Source organism: Alosa sapidissima, chromosome 18 (genome assembly GCF_018492685.1).
Source record: "Alosa sapidissima isolate fAloSap1 chromosome 18, fAloSap1.pri, whole genome shotgun sequence".
Classification (NCBI taxonomy): domain Eukaryota; kingdom Metazoa; phylum Chordata; class Actinopteri; order Clupeiformes; family Clupeidae; genus Alosa; species Alosa sapidissima.
The window spans coordinates 8,534,193-8,550,144 of record NC_055974.1 but is presented as its reverse complement, the minus strand read 5'-3'; the positions used below and the strand labels follow the sequence as shown (position 1 = coordinate 8,550,144).

Here is a 15,952-nt window from a genome sequence, read left to right as displayed (position 1 = left end):
CAGCAGTCACGTTGTCATTGTGTCAAACAAGTTGTGGATTTGTTGTAGGCTAACGTTAAAAGATGACTTCTACTCTGTGCTGAAACCAGTGAGAGCGGCGCGGCCAGAGACATTTTGGGCGCTGCCGCAGCATATATATAAAATTTTCTGCCTGAGAAATACAATGTGTGGCGGGAGAGCGTGACAAAAGACTGAAATGAGTGACTGTCACGCTCAATGCGTGACACTTGAGAGCCCTGAGGCTAAACCCTCAAAAGATCATTCAATGCATTTTGTTCTTTCACTGCATGCTATTGATAGATCATGCTACTGATCAGTCCATCTATCTCCATAGGGCCGCAACTACGATTATTTTACATAGTCCATCAATCTGTAGGCCTAGATTATTTTCTCAATTAATACAAGTTGTTTTGATAAGTTAAATGACCCAAAATGTTGGGAAAATGTAAGTGTCGCCCAAAGCCCAAGATTACGTCCAATGCCTTTTTGTCCACGCACTAAAGATAAGCAGTTTAGCCTACTGTAAAAAAGGAGCAAGTTAAATGACAATGTTCAAGTTTAAGCACATAACAGGGTAACTGAGGGGACATTAGTCTGAGAGCACTTATGACTGCATTAAGTCTCAGTTTAGTATCTTGGTATACAGCGGGGAAAATAAGTATTGAACACGTCAACATTTTTTTCAGTTGTATACTTCCAATGAGGCTATATTTGCATGACATTTTCACCAGACATTAGTATTAACTAAGGTAATCCACCCATTAAAGTCCATAGGTAGAGTTATGTGTAATAAAGTGGAACACAGGAAAAAAGTATTGAACACGCTTGCTGAAATTTCTTAAATACTTTGTGGAAAGGCCTTTATCAAGGCATTTCCTGTATGACGAAACTAATCAGTCTAGGTATTCTGGTGTGAGTTGGGCCCATTCTTTTAAACAGATAGTCCTTTAATATTGAAGATTCCAGGGGTCCCTCTGTTGAATCCTGATCTTTGGATAACTTCCAAAACTGTTCAATTGGATTGAAGTCAGGGCCTTGATTTCCTTTCTCTGAAACCAATAGAGTTTCCTTTGCTGAATGGTTTGGATTATTGCTGGAAGGTCTAGCCATGTCTCATCCTCATCATCCTGGTAGATGTAAAGATTCTCCCGGAACAAAATGACTCCATTCATCATTTCAACTGTATGAAGTCTGCTAGTACCATGAGATGAAAAACAGCCCACACCATGATGCCACCATCTCCAAACCTCACTGTTGGTAGGGTATTTTTAGTCCAGTCATTTTAAGCCAAAATAGGGGTCAAGGTTGAACAAATTGCAACACAAGCAAACTTAACTGATTTTGAATCCTCAATATGTCCTGAGTAGGCCTAAGGGAAAAAAAGCCCCGAAGAATCCCGATAGGGGAAAGTTTCGAAAAAGACCCAAATATACCCTATTCATGCGTCTATACAGTATTTTTCTCACGTGAATAGGGGGAAAAAATAACCTTCACATATCACCATGAAAATTACTGAGTTGATTACTTACATCAAGACAAACAAAAAATGTATTATACGTTTTTTTGAAATTGTTTGTTAACATGGGCAAACAGGGCATAATGTAATTACGTATAGTTAATTTGTATAAATACCACAACGGAGCTAATAGTCCAGGCAAAGGTCTGACCCAAAACTAATTGCAACAGAATTTATTTTCACATTTTTATATTTCAATTGGTGATCTTTACACCATAGTAAAAGACTATGAAAATCCAGTTGGTGGAAATATGTTAAAATGAGGGTGGTTTTATGCATTATTCTTCAGCAAATACTGACAAAACTGTAATTAGAATGTTGTAGAATACACATTCTAAAGAATATCTGACCCCATCTAACTTAACATGGAATTTTAGAATCTTGCATTGTTGAGGAACATTCTTTTATTTTCAAAGAGTGAATTCCTTTGGCTTATTTCAGACTGGTTTGTTGCAAAATTGGTGTCTATTTTTACATTGTGGCCCTTTGAATCAATGGAAATGGTTGTGGAATCTTTAAATAGAGCCAAGTGGGTTTTTGCATGTAAGTGTTCCACAATGTGTAATCTGTACAAACACATAGTTAGGCATTATTCAGCCTAGGAAAGTGGTTTTGGTGTTTACGTAATCTGATTTAGAGGTCATTGAAACATACAGTATATCACACTAAAGTATCAGTCCATCATTTTGCAAGTCTTATAGTAATTGACCTCTTGCCCAGGGGTTGACTGATATACTGTCTGTCCAATCAGAGGGGCCTGTATGATGCCCCTTTACTTTGCACAATTTTTGTCTAAAACAATAATCGGACAGCACAGTATGTTTATGTTAGTGAATGCAGGAAAATTGTGAAGGCAAAGTTGAAGATGGACATGATCATGTCCTAATTCGACAGAAGGGTGCAGATGGGATAACTGCAGTTAGCCTCCAAGTGACTCTTGTTGTGACATCTGGCAAAAATGCTATACTAATAAATATAGTTTAAGATTAATAATTAACAATGCATGCCTATGCATGGGTCATGGTTTTACAAGTCATAGAACAGTCAAAACTATACATATTCTAAAAGTATATGCACTGTACATGAAATATAGCATCAATCAACTTATGTCCCATCTTCCTCCATACCATGCATAGTCAAGTGAACAGCTGATACATTTTGGCCTGCACTATTAAGGGAAACAAATTAAACACCCTGAACTGTATATTTTCTGAAAGCATATACCCTCCGGAGGAGATATAACACCATTTAAGACATTTCCCATCTTCCTCTATGCCATGAACAATACATTGCCCTCTATTCTGTAAAGACGAATCTAGTGTAAAGTGGATACATTTTGGCCTATACTGTCCAGGGAAAACAAATTAAACACCATAAACTATATATTTTCTATAAGCATATACCCTCTAGAGGAGATATAACACCATTTAAGACATTTCCCATCTTCCTCTATGCCATGCACCATACATTGCCCTCTATCTAGTGTAAAGTGGATACATTTTAGCCTATACTGTCCAGGGAAAACAAATTAAACACCATAAACTATATATTTTCTATAAGCATATACCCTCTAGATGATATATAATACCAGTTAAGACATGTATTATCTTCCTCCATGCCATGGACAATTTGTTTGTCAAATGTTGCAATTAGTTTTGGTCACTAGCTATACATAATTACATTATGCCCTGTTTGCCCATGTTAACAAACAATTTCAAAAAACTTATAATACATTTTTTGTTTGTCTTGATGTAAGTAATCAACTCAGTAATTTTCATGGTGATATGTGAAGGTTAATTTTTATATTTAGGTCTTTTTCTAAACTTTCCCCTATTGGGATTCTTCGGGGCTTTTTTCCCTTACTCAGGACATACTGAGGATACAAAATCAGTTAAGTTTGCTTGTGTTGCAATTTGTTCAACCCTTTCTCCTAAAATGACTGGACTATTTTAGGGTGATGCACAGTGCCATTTCTCCTCCAAGTATGGTGTGTAGTATGACATCCGAAAAGTTACATTTTGCTCTTGCCTGACCAGAATACATTCTCTCAGTATTTCATAGGATTGTCCAAATGTTGTGTAGCAAACTTACAACAAGCTTTGACATGTTTTTCTTCAGCAATAGAGTCATGTGGGATGAGTGCGCATAGAGGCCATGTGGAATGCATTACCTATGATTTTCTCTGTAACAATTGTACCTGCTCCCTCCAAGTCTTTCTGGAGCTTTCTCCGAGTGGTCCTTGGCTCTTGGGCAACTTTTTTGACAATCCTTCTGACTTCCTGGTCAGAAATTTTGCAAGGAGATCCTGTGCATGGCCAGTTGATGATGCAGTGATGTTCCTTCCACTTGAGGATAATGGCTCCAATACTGCTTGCTGGATGATTCTGAAGTTTTGAAGTGCATCTGTAACCAGTTCCATTGATATGTTTTGCAACAATAAGGTTACAAAGGACTTGGGAGAGCTCTTTGCTTTTACCCATCATGAAATGTTTCTTGTGTGACACCTTGGTAACAAAAAAACTTTTTATAGCCCACCAGTACGTACTAACCCAGGTTATATCAATTTGCACAGATAGGAGGGATAATTTCTCTAACTACTTATAGATTCCAGTTTGTTCATTGCCATTCCTTGCCTTTGTGTACTGCTTTTTCCTAGTGTGATAAATACTTTTTTTCCCTGTGCAATTCCACTTTTTTACTCATAACTCTACTTTTAGACATTAATGTTTGGATTTTTATATATGTGTGGATTACCTAAGTTAACACTAATGCCCAGTGCAAAAGTTCATGTGAATAGCCTCACTGGAACCATACTTACTGAAAAAAATGTTGACATACGAATACTTATTTTCCCTGCTGTATCACATAAAGCATACAAGGAGGTTGTGCTGCCACCATGTGGCCACTGTGAATCTTGCAGTACCTACATTTCTTCTTTTTTTAAATCGAAAATAAAAACAATCATAGGCCTAGATGTGCCTCAAAAATATTTTACTGCTTTGGCTTTGAGAAACAGCTCAAAACTACTGTGGAAACTTTCTTGTTTTCTTCAGGCATTCATGAGTCTCTAAATGTCACGCTCATCCAATCAGCCACAATCCATAATTGCTTCTCTTTAGCCCACTGTAACCAAATGTAAATTAAAAATATAAAGATGACTGCCTGGAGAAAACAAGAAAGTTTGTGAAGAAAGTCACTGATGATATGGGGTTGCATGTCAGTTATTCCCACCAGCTACCCAGGCCAAGCTCTGCTTTACTGTAGGTGTTCCAGGTCCAAAAACCCCACACAAAATGTAAGAACAAGAGGAACATTGATGAATGTGATACTCATCGTGTAGGGTTAGCACAATACTATCATTATATGATACTCATCGTGTAGGGTTAGCACAATACTATCATTATATGATACTCATCGTGTAGGGTTAGCACAATACTATCATTATATGATACCAGCCAAGCTATCAGAATAACTAGGTATAGCTTACTAGTTTACATGAAATTAGACATTACTTACATGAATAAAAAAAGAACAGCAGTGATCTATGTGAGATATTTTATTAAAATAGAAGTAGTCATGGCTGAAACTAAGTCCCTCAGTTTACGGTGCTCTAATTCATTTGTGTTCTGCACATGGGGCAGGTGGGGCTCTGCAGAAGCCATTGATTCACACAGTTGCTGTGGAAATTGTGGCTGCAGGGCAGAATCGTGAGCTCCTCTCCTTCCACATAGTTGCTCAGACAGATCCTACAATCACTTTGTTCATTTGCGTTCTCGGGGTTGAAGATCATGGTGGGAAGGTCATAAGGGACATTCAAGGGGAGGTGGTTGTGGATCTCCCAAAGGGTCACGACTTCGTCCACCAGGTTGAATTCCATTTCAATATATGGAGTGCCAAGCATGCCAACAAAAAAGATGTCCGGAAGTTCATCTTGATCATCAGAGATATCAGTAATGAAGATCGGTGTGTCTGCCCTTGTCATAGATGGCAATGCAGTATCTTCACTATCACTAATAGTGGCAATGGGTATGTCTGGTGAAGATGGTGACCATGCTCTCTGTTGCAATTCTGAGGGGGCATAGAGGTCTCGTGAGGTCCCTGGTTGTGGGGACCTTCTGCCATTGGTTGGCATGGAGGACCCAACTGGTCTAGACCTCTTGGACCGTCTTGAGTCCTCATCATCCAGAATAAGAACATCACTCCTCAGAAGAAAGAGGGAGTCAGCTCTCAGCTGCTGCTCTAGATCAGTGTGGTAACTGATAGAGGTTGCTGTGGATGTGCCTGGCAGTGAGGGGTCTCCTTCCTGGCTAGAAAGAATGTAGTAGCTGCTGTTTGGTTGAACAGCTCGGCGAGACTGTCGAGAGGACCGTTTCCTCTTCCTGCTCCTGCCACGGTTTCGCATTTCCTCACTCATTTTTAAGAGAGATGTTGGACACTGGAGGGCAACATGTAAATATATATAAATATATATTTATTCTCAAGTAAAACTGGAGTAATTATATTAAATACATTAGACTAAATCAGCATTGTGTGTGGATAGGTCTAATATTTCACAATATGATTATAATAAGCATGTAATTATCATAAAATTTAATCATTAAATTACCTTGCTTAACAGAAGTCCTTAGTTCACCAAGAAGGTGTTGTAGTGAAGGTTAAAACCAATATCAAGTATGGTATTTGGATAGGGAACTTGTATCCAGTTGTAGATCACAGTGAATAAGAGACAATTGTTTGAAAATGAGATAACCATAATTTTAGAACCTTGCATGACATGATTACATCACAAAGCTTTTTGTGTTCTAAACCAGTGTCCCGTCCTTATGACCTCTGTGATGTATGCATGATTGTTGAGAACCAAAATAGGGCTTCTTGGTTCACCTATTTTGTGTAGCCTACCACTTTAAAACACAATAATTGTTATTATCTTTAACCATTACTCACATTATTAACAATGTCATCGCACATTTTAAAGTTCACACAACATATAGTACCTGTATTGTACTGAAGATAATTACAAACTGAAATTGCAAAAGAGGTGCCCTCATGGTTTGCACACAATGCAACACAATGCCAAGTTATGATGTACAATAACATCATACATGATAGGCCTATTCAGATACATTTAGGGGGAGAGAGTTCACTGATACATTTACTTTACACAGAGAGAGAGAGAGGGAGAGCGCAGTTGAAACCCTGTCTACATTACCCTGTTAGCTGTTAGGGCTTTGGGCTTGAAACCGAAGGCTTGCAGGTTCAATCCCTGACCAGTAGGAAAAATGTGGTCAGCGGAAGTGGTTGAGCACTGCTCTTCCATGCCCACATCCCCTTACTGCTCCCCGAGGCTACTGTAGCAAGGCAGCTTACTGCTCCGGGTTAGTGTGTGCTTCACCTCACTGTGTGTTCACTGGGTGCTCTGTGTGTTTCACTAATTCATGGAAACATGCAGAGACCATATTCCTTGCAAGTACACTTTCTTCATAATAGATTCTTCATAAGAACTCTAAACAGCAGTCTGTGCCTTATCACTATTTGTGTATAGCTCGTGGGTCTCATTGCCACCTCATTGCCTGTCTCACTGTCCATCTAAGAGCAGGCACCATACCAGGGCCACTGGGATGCCTGGAGGCAGGGGGTGAACCCGCTTTAACACTGGACGCATCGCCCAGTGCAACGACTCAGACATTATCCTGAAACCCACCTCCCCTCTGGTGCAGGGAAGAAAAAGACATCAATGCATTGAGCATTGATTTGCATTGAGCTCAATGAGCATCAAACCAGCTAATAGGCTAACTGAAATACACACCATGCCAATCTCTATGTATGGTGAAGGGTATGTGATGATGTGGGGCTATTTTAATTCCAAAGGCCAAGGGAACTTTATCAGGATGCATATAACTGGCCTTTAAAAATAAAAATCTGCCTGCCTCTATGGGAATTTAACATAGGGGGGTATACATATGCACCCTGTATTTTAATGAAGAACATTTATTTATTTACAATACATTATTCATTCACAAAGAAAATTGGTGTCCTTAAAGGTTGTATTTTTCCTCATTTGTTTGATTAGGCATTAAGATCAATATCCAAAAGATGATTGTTTATTCAACTGGATATTTCTTAGCAAAAAATTGTAGGCTAATATGTTACATATTTTGTACACTCACCTTAAGTGTGAAGGATTAAGTCAAGGTTTTTTTTTTTTTTTTTACATAAGAATTGGCTGCTATCAGGATTCCCAGTCACATGTCAAATTGCCTGACTTTCCCTATCTAAAGCTGAATTTCCTTTATGACTACTGCCTGTTCTGAGCAGACAACCAGCCACAACATCTAAACACATCATTTTGTGAACTGCTTTCACTATAATTCTGGCATTTTCAGTCTTTAACTGAAAAGTTTGCACTGCTTAAATTATGATTATTTAGGCCTAATAATGGCCTAATGTTTTGCTATCTTGCCTGAAGTTATTGCAAGTTGTTGACAGATATCAGATTGTTATCAGATCAAATGTCTCATGCTTGCTACAGCCATTTCAGTAGGCCTAGCCTACATGAAATAGTCATTCAGGTGATACACGGACACATGCAATCACGACAACGAAATGAAAGCAACAGTTGCTGTCTAATTACTAGTTTTGCGCCATTACTGACTGAAATGCTGAGTAACGTTGTAACTTAGCCTTTGAGGAGTTTAATTATGCCTAATCATACCTGGAAGGATCTCACAGACAGTAGGCTAAAAGATGATGTAAGGATCAGGGCGCTTTCGGAGTTTCGAAAGTTCCGCCTAGTTCAGTATACGCTTCCCTGGTTGGCTAAGCCAGCTACCAGTTTTGATTCGTCAAACCAACACCCCGCCTTCCTTGTTAGTGTTGGTCGTGGCGCGCAATTTGTATTTGTGCAGTAAGGTAGTAGACAGACTACTTCAACTGCGTACAGCTTCTTATAAAATAGCAATATTAGCGAGAGTTGACGTACATATAAAAGATTAGCCTGTCAGTCTGGGTTCAATTGGGTTAACACTGCAGGTATTTATCGCAGATTACACAACATGGAGGAACTGAGTATCTACGCGGTTTTTGGAGTGGATGAACCACCCCGTGAAATGCTGGGGTAAGATCACTTCGCAACCCGTGTATAAATGTATGGTATTAATCTATGAACATTCTAACGATACTCTAAGGTTGTGTATGCATTCATTTACATTTGCATGTCTGTTTTTACTGAAATAAGCACACTGACGAGCCTATTATTGCCAGGCGTCGAGGTCTATGCAATCTACGCAATAACAATCTATCTACGCGGCATCTCCATACGCTTGCAACGTGAACGTAGACCTAATTATGCTGTCTTTTTGTGCCGAGGCAAATTATTTTATTATCCAGGGCAGGCGCGAATCTTATTCCTAATTTGTTTAGCGTTGAATAGCCTACATCAAATGTATGGATTGCACTTGTGCCTACGCGAAAAGTATATAATGTAGGCTTTAATTCTTCTATCGCACTTAAAGGTTAACACTGACATAATACGCAGCAATAACTTGTCTTTTTTTTAAGTAATCTTTTTTTGTCTTTTTAGTCCCACAGAACCCGGGCATAAACCTATTGCAATACCCGCATTTGTACAACAGGTGGTGCTGTTCACTAAGGGGCTCTGGGGTAAACACACTAGTGTCACTGTAGAATTAAGTGACACAAAGTCGAATCCCATCATATCCGGCAAACTGACCCCAAAGAATAAGTGAGTTTGTAATGGTTTTTAATTGATATATTTTTCATATAACAACTTTTCGTCTGTGAAGGCTAATCAGGGGTTGTTTCTTTGAAAGGTCTCTTTGCTGGGAGTACTGGGAAGATTGCATTTGGTCCAGTGGGGCAACGCTCTCTGTTAAACTTGACAGTGAAATGATGGTGAGTGTGATTAAAGCATACTTTTTGACATACATTTTTTTTACGCTGTTGTGAAACACTGACATCTCATATTCGTTATTTGTGTAGGCTGTAGGCGATCTGCTGATACCAGACCTGACAAAGAAAGAGTTCACGCCAGAGGTAATGTACCTATAGGTGGCACAAGTTATTGCGTTAATCTCTGCATTGATTAGTTTACACATGCAATATAAGCTATGAAGAGATTTTCAAAGAATGGCCCAGATGTTTAATGTGTTTTTAACTTGCCCCCAAAGTGCCCGGTTGCGCCTCCAGTGATGAGAGAGGGCCCTGGGAAGAGGAAAAGAAGTGCACCAGAGCCAGAGCGGGAAACGGCCAACCAGGAGAACGCGTGCCCCAACAGCCAGGCCTCGGAGAAGACCACTCCGCACCGGAAGGGCCGGAACGTCCCCCGCAACAACCAGACACGTCTCTTCCCCCAGAAGGACGAGCAGCCGGCTACCACCCAGGCCAGCACCCGCACACCCCCTATCGCCAAGCCCAGGGGTAGACAGGCCAAAACTCCCACCCGATCAGGTGTGCTTTCAGCTTCTCGCTCACATGCATACAGTACACCAACCATGTAAGCTGATTTAATTATTACTTTTTAAGCGTCTGATATTTAAAGCAACATGATACATTTGATATCTATGCTACTTGTTGTCAATATTCAATGGCATTTAGCACTAAGGCCATACCCAGTTAGTAAAAAAAAAGGACTAAAAAGGTCATGATCCTACCTGATCAACAGCGTTGCATAGTGGGTACCTACTGGCAATGGACATCGTTGTCTGTATTATACGTCAGTGCAGCATCAGAATTAGTTTGAAGCCATTATTTTAAGGCAAAGGATCTGCTTTGTGTTTCTGTAATATACTAATGCTTCGGTGCTCAATTGTAAAGCAGTATTGTTGCTCAATGTGATGCCATTTTTTGTCTCTGTGCAGCCCCCCTGGACTGTCCTTCAGGTCGCTGGGGTCAGAGTCTCTGCCCCATCGATCCTCAGACAGCCATTCTCATTGGTGGACAAGGTGCAAAGATGCAGTTCTGCAAAGATCCTATGTGGAAGCTATGCACAGGTCAGCTACCCTCTTATTATTGCACTTTGCATGTTTCTATCTCCACTTGTGTTATTTTTCAACATTTGAAGTCTGAACTAGATGTATATTTTTAAGATGATCTTTCGCGATGGTCCTGAGTATGTACACTGCTTGTATTTCGCATCATGTTGGGTAATGTTAAATAGGCTTGGCTGTTGATTGGACACTGTGGGAAACCTCCTACCTGTAGCACAAGGAGTTTTAACACCTGTCCTGTGTTTTTCTGACATTGTTCCTGATGCATAAACTGTGTGATTTTGAAACAGCACTGCTGGGCAGTGCAGTGCAAGCTAAGCCATCTGACCTAACGCTGGTGTGATCATCTTTCTCCAGAGGACCAGTCCTGGGTGCCCGCTGAGACTCTGGCCGAAGGGCCCACGCCCGAAGCCAGGATCGGCCACACAGCCACCTACGACCCCGAGTCCAAGCGCATCTTTGTTTTCGGTGGCTCCAAGAGCAAAAAGTGGTTCAACGACATGCACATCCTGGACACCCAGAGCTGGCGCTGGACTATGGTGGAGGTGAGAGCAAGCAGACTTACCACCACAATGCTCCAGGTTTTAGCGTAGCTGAAGGCACTACAAGTGGAGTGATCTCCAATTTCTTGTTGTTTTACCATTACTTAGGAAAGTAACATAATTCCCTGCATACTTTACTTCAAAATGTTGAATGTCTATAATATTTATAGGAAATATTTTTTCTTCAATATGCATCAACACGAAGAGGTAATGAAAAATGTTTATATCCATGTATTTGTTGATGGATGGTGTTATTCTGTATAATTGTATTTAGTCCATTGTTGGTCATTTTATTTAGGCTATAGGACTTTACTGTTAATTTTAATGTTATGTTAATTGTTAATTTTAATGTTAATGTGATATTCATTGATGTCCTTGTAAGTAGCTTTGGACAAAAGCGTCTTCTAAAAACTCTAAACATAAACATGATGAGCTCCATGTCCTTCTCCCAGGCTCAGGGTAAGGTGCCCCCACTAGCCTACCACAGCTGTAGCCTGTTCCGAGGGGAGCTGTTTGTGTTCGGCGGGGTGTTCCCTCGCCCCCACCCTCAGCCAGATGGCTGCAGCGACTCCATCTACATCTTCAACCCCGAGATGGCCATCTGGTACCAGCCCATTGTCAACGGAGACAAGCCCGCGCCTCGATCAGGGTAAGCTGCCACAGGAGGTGACGCCAAAACACAGGCCCAGTAATTCATGAGTATTTCTATAAGCCAAAAGGATTGATTTAATATAGACAATTCCCTTGAGAAATATCAGTTGTGAGAGGTTGGTTGTAAAGCACAATGCCTAGAAGTTATGATGACTTCATTTGGCCTATGTGTTTAGAAGAACAAAAGATGAAAAAGGGATTGTTACATAAGGAGTATTAGTGATTGGAGTCTCATCTTATGTAATTTCTCTACAGACACTCTGCATGTGTTGTTGAAGGAAAAATCTTCATCTTTGGTGGATGGGACACTCCTGTGTGTTTCAATGACATGTACATGTTGGACCTGGGTAAGATTTCATCATGGTTCTAATATCAGTGAAGAGAAAACAAGGGAAACACTTCATTCCTATTCACTTTGGAAAGTTTTCAACTACGCCTTTACATAACTTGTTTCATGGCACTGAAGCTTATTTTCAATTAAATATTCCAGTGGGAAATGGGTTGTAAAGTGCCTCACTTGTAGATTGCTTTGAAAGCAGCCATCTGTCGAATGAATGAATGAATAAATAATCATAAACGTACCATCTTCTCAGCAGAGCATGTTGTGTTTTTTGGAGGCTCGTTGTTGTGCCTGGTGATGCATAACATCAAATGTAAAACCTCTGTTTTGCCCAATATCAGGCTTGATGGAGTTTTCTGCTGTGAAAACAAGTGGAACGCCCCCTTCTCCAAGAAGGTAAACAGGCTTTTCTTTCTTTCTTTCTTTTAATTGCCTATTACCTTAACCAGCAGGTGTGACATCTGCCCAGTCATCAAGTGTACCACTCAAAATAGAGTACCTGCCAATAATATAATACATATTACAAAAAAAGTTGTAAAAAAATTACTGAAAGCGTTCTGTTTTAGCAGGACGTTCTTAATATGATTAGCTCAAAGTATTTGGGTACGGCTTTGTGCAGATAACAAAATCAGTAAGTGTGGAGCAAAGGAAGAGCAGCCTGGTCAGGCACCCTTTCTATGCACACAGGCATCTCTTCAAGTAAACTAGAAAAAAAAAGTTAGTTCCACTTGTTTGACCATGTGGCCTGACCTTGCCTGACCCCTGCTGTGTTCCAGCTGGCACGGCTGCGCTCTTCTCTCTGACTCGCGGTTCCTGGTGCACGGAGGCTACAACGGCAACAATGCCCTGAGCGACACCTTCATCTTCAATACAGGTACGGAGCTGTCGAGGCAAACTGAGTACTGATAAAAAAAATAAATTAAAAAGCGGGTAGCAAGTTGATTAGAATTTACAACTCTTGAAGTTTGTGGGCTGCATCCAAATTGATGATGATGATGATGTCTTGGCTTCTACTTCCTACCAAGCATAAACTAGCAACCTAACTGTTGGGCAATATTTGTTGTACAACACTAGCTTAGTGGGGCTAACTGAATAAGTACTGTGTAGTGGCAACTTGAATATTTGTATCCAGTCTATGGATGTCCAAGTGACCAGTGCTGTCCTACATCCAGCCTTTTGGAAGTGTTTGTGTGTTTCAGTGACATGTCCTAAGTTGGGGTGGTGTTTGTTTTGCAGAGACTAGCAGCTGGACCACTGTAGTTCACCCCCAGCTCACTTCAGTCCCACGGGCTGGACATTCCATCATCAACATGACCACAGCAGGCTCACAGGTATATATATTTATTTTTCTGGTCTGTTTCGACCATTTGGTAACAGTCTAATTTCCATTGATGTCTTCTTACAGTTGTTAAATAATACCAGAAAATTCTTTGGATGATATTATTAATCCAATAATAATATTAGCAATATTGAAGAGGTCCTTCAAATTCATATCAGGAATTGCCTAATCTATTTGAGTGCTTGATTCTTTCCTGGCAATGTATTAAGGTGTGTGTGTGTGTGTGTGTGTGTGTGTGTGTTTTTTACAGGACTCAATGGATGAGGAACCAATTAAAGATACAGATGAGTCTCCAAAACAGTTGTTCATTTTTGGAGGGGGAGACAATGAGGGGAGTTTCTTTTCTGACATGATAACCCTTTCAATGAAGGAGCTGGAAGATTAAACTGGTGGTTTGGGGAATGGTGAACAAAATTAGGTGGATTTCATTGAGGCCTATTGTATCATAATTATGAATTGGATATAATGCCTGTTATCGGAGTATCTTCTCTAATTTTAAATATCTGATGATTTTCTAAATTACACAGAATTATGAGGCAAGTCATCTGTGGCTAATGGTGTGACTATGGTGTGTTACTCCTTTCTGGTTATAGGAAGTTTTTAATATATATGATAAGAGGGAAAGGACATTTGTTTTTGAAATGGAAGAAAATCTAGATCTCGGGTCAAGAGTCACATGTGTTTGTAAATGCTTTATTTTGTACAACATTGTTTCTGTTTTTCCCCCCTTTACATAATGATCTTTGACAATTATACAATGTAATTGGTTTCTGTAATCCTGTGTGTGGAATGTATATATTTTGTACTATGATTTTTAAAAAGGTATTTTAATTAAATGCAGCGTGTAACTTTAACTGTGTCGTCAGTTTCCTGTATACATGCCAGTCTGAGTCTGCTAGAGCAGTGTTTCTCAAAGTGTGGTCCGGGCACCACCGGTGGTCCGCAAGCTATCTGCGGGTATGTGGTAAAATATAAATTAGATGAGTTGTTTGCAAAGTTCTGCAACACTGCCTATGTAAGCTATGCCAGGTTAAATGCTATGAATTCTCTGACACAATAAACAATGTGGCTTATTGTATAATATTCTACTGAAGTAGGTCTACTCTTCTTTTCTTGTGGTCCGTGAGTTTTTGTTTTATTGGGGGCCAAGCAGCGAAGGCACCCATTGTGTTTCTAGCTTTTCCTATTATTATTTAACATCTTTCCTCTGCCATTGAAGTCTATGGCAGCCCATAGAACTGTCTGGTAAAAAGTTGTGAAATTTGGCACACTGAATGGGGACAGGCTCATGATTAATTTCACCAAGTTTCATGATGGAGCCTCGAGTGCTCTAGTGCCACCAACAGGCCAAAGTTGGACATGCGTTGATGCACGTAACTTGACCCGATTGTCAAAAATGAGGTATTGTTGGACCAAGCCCAGTTCAACACACCCTATGACGTCATTTTCAGCCATGATGGATTTTCCGCCATTTCGGATTTCATCAAAAACACTTAAGTTTTTACAGGTTGTAAGTTTTGTCCGATCGACACCAAACTTCACAGACATCATCTACAGACCATGCTTCATTAATGCGTTACTTTTTGTCTTTGGAAATATAACCGTTCGCCCGTAACAGGCAATCGAAATTTGCGGCGAAGCCGCCAAACAGGAAGTGAGCTCATATCTCAGCAACCCTTTCATGTATCATAACCAAACGTAGTATATAGACTACGGACCCAATCAGGAGGAAGCTCAAAAATGTTGATGACCTTTGGCCTCTAGGAGGCGCTGCAATTAAGAAATATGCTTTTTGGCCTGTAGCTGCTGTTGTGCTTAGAATTAAAATGCACTAGTGGTATCTATACTGTTGGAGTTCCTTAGGCCGACCCAAGCTAACTTGTGATGTCATTGTAATTGATTCGGCCGCCATATTGGATTTAATCAAAAACACTAAAAAGTTTTCACAGGTCACAAATTTCATCTGATTTTGACCAAAATTGGCACAGACCATCTTTAGACCATGCCTTATCAGGGCTTAAATTTTCTGGAACGATTGACAAAAGCATTCACCCATAACAACCAATCGAATTTGGTGGCAAAGCCACCAAACAGGAAATGACCTTGTAACTCAAGGCCAATCTTGGGTTGTTTGGCATGGAACTTGCTGTGACTGCTTAATGTTATATATCTGATGCAACCCCATTGTAGCCTGATGAGCCAGACCCACATTAAAATGTAGGGTCTGGGCACTCACCGTTCGCAGTGCTCAGTCCGAGGGGCGGGATAATAAGTTGTCTTTCAAATTCCCTCTGCACGCAATAGGACAGCGGCAGCGCTATGAGTCCCATGCATTTCCCACCAGCGGAGCTAGTTGGCTAGTTCAAACGTTTGCCAACTTAATAAAAGCTTAACTCGTGTCACACTGTTCGCCAGCAGCAACATCCATCTTCTTTGTTTTCAAGTAGCAGGGAATTCAAACCAAACCGTTGCAACTCTGCCATCAATCATTATGTTAAGCCCACCTAAGGACTCTATACACGATTTCATTGGCCGTTTCGATTTCTGGAGCTCACAAGC

The 15,952-nt window shown here is 40.3% G+C and overlaps 2 protein-coding genes across 3 annotated transcripts; one reads left to right on the top strand and one right to left on the bottom strand.

Moving 5' to 3' along the window:
* Positions 1-5,057: 5,057 nt before the first annotated feature.
* LOC121690426 (RING-H2 finger protein ATL81-like) lies at positions 5,058-8,303 on the bottom strand. Of its 2 annotated transcripts, XM_042070975.1 has the most exons (3): positions 8,229-8,303; positions 6,123-6,208; positions 5,058-5,951 (listed from the first exon to the last, which is right to left on the bottom strand). In XM_042070975.1, exon 3 carries the CDS (start codon positions 5,928-5,930, stop codon positions 5,127-5,129), a length of 804 nt encoding a protein of 267 aa, XP_041926909.1. In that variant the 5' UTR covers positions 5,931-5,951; positions 6,123-6,208; positions 8,229-8,303; the 3' UTR covers positions 5,058-5,126. The 2 variants fall into 2 exon arrangements, with proteins under 2 accessions (XP_041926909.1, XP_041926908.1); XM_042070974.1 differs by lacking the exon at positions 8,229-8,303 and having other exon boundaries at positions 6,123-6,251.
* Positions 8,304-8,379: 76 nt separating this feature from the next.
* LOC121690425 (kelch repeat-containing protein) lies at positions 8,380-14,229 on the top strand. Its single transcript, XM_042070973.1, has 13 exons — positions 8,380-8,630; positions 9,096-9,257; positions 9,346-9,427; positions 9,515-9,568; positions 9,703-9,982; positions 10,393-10,524; positions 10,879-11,066; positions 11,516-11,712; positions 11,970-12,061; positions 12,396-12,450; positions 12,831-12,928; positions 13,291-13,385; positions 13,644-14,229. Exons 1-13 carry the CDS (start codon positions 8,569-8,571, stop codon positions 13,776-13,778), a joined length of 1,632 nt encoding a protein of 543 aa, XP_041926907.1. The 5' UTR covers positions 8,380-8,568; the 3' UTR covers positions 13,779-14,229.
* Positions 14,230-15,952: the final 1,723 nt, after the last annotated feature.

Coding starts and splice junctions, on each gene's coding strand:
- LOC121690425 (XM_042070973.1), top strand. CDS start 8,569: ATGGAGGAACTGAGTATCTACGCGGTTTTTGGAGTGGATGAACCACCC. Junction 8,631..9,095: donor CCACCCCGTGAAATGCTGGG/GTAAGATCACTT, acceptor TTGTCTTTTTAG/TCCCACAGAACCCGGGCATA. Junction 11,713..11,969: donor AAGCCCGCGCCTCGATCAGG/GTAAGCTGCCAC, acceptor ATTTCTCTACAG/ACACTCTGCATGTGTTGTTG.
- LOC121690426 (XM_042070975.1), bottom strand. CDS start 5,930: ATGAGTGAGGAAATGCGAAACCGTGGCAGGAGCAGGAAGAGGAAACGG.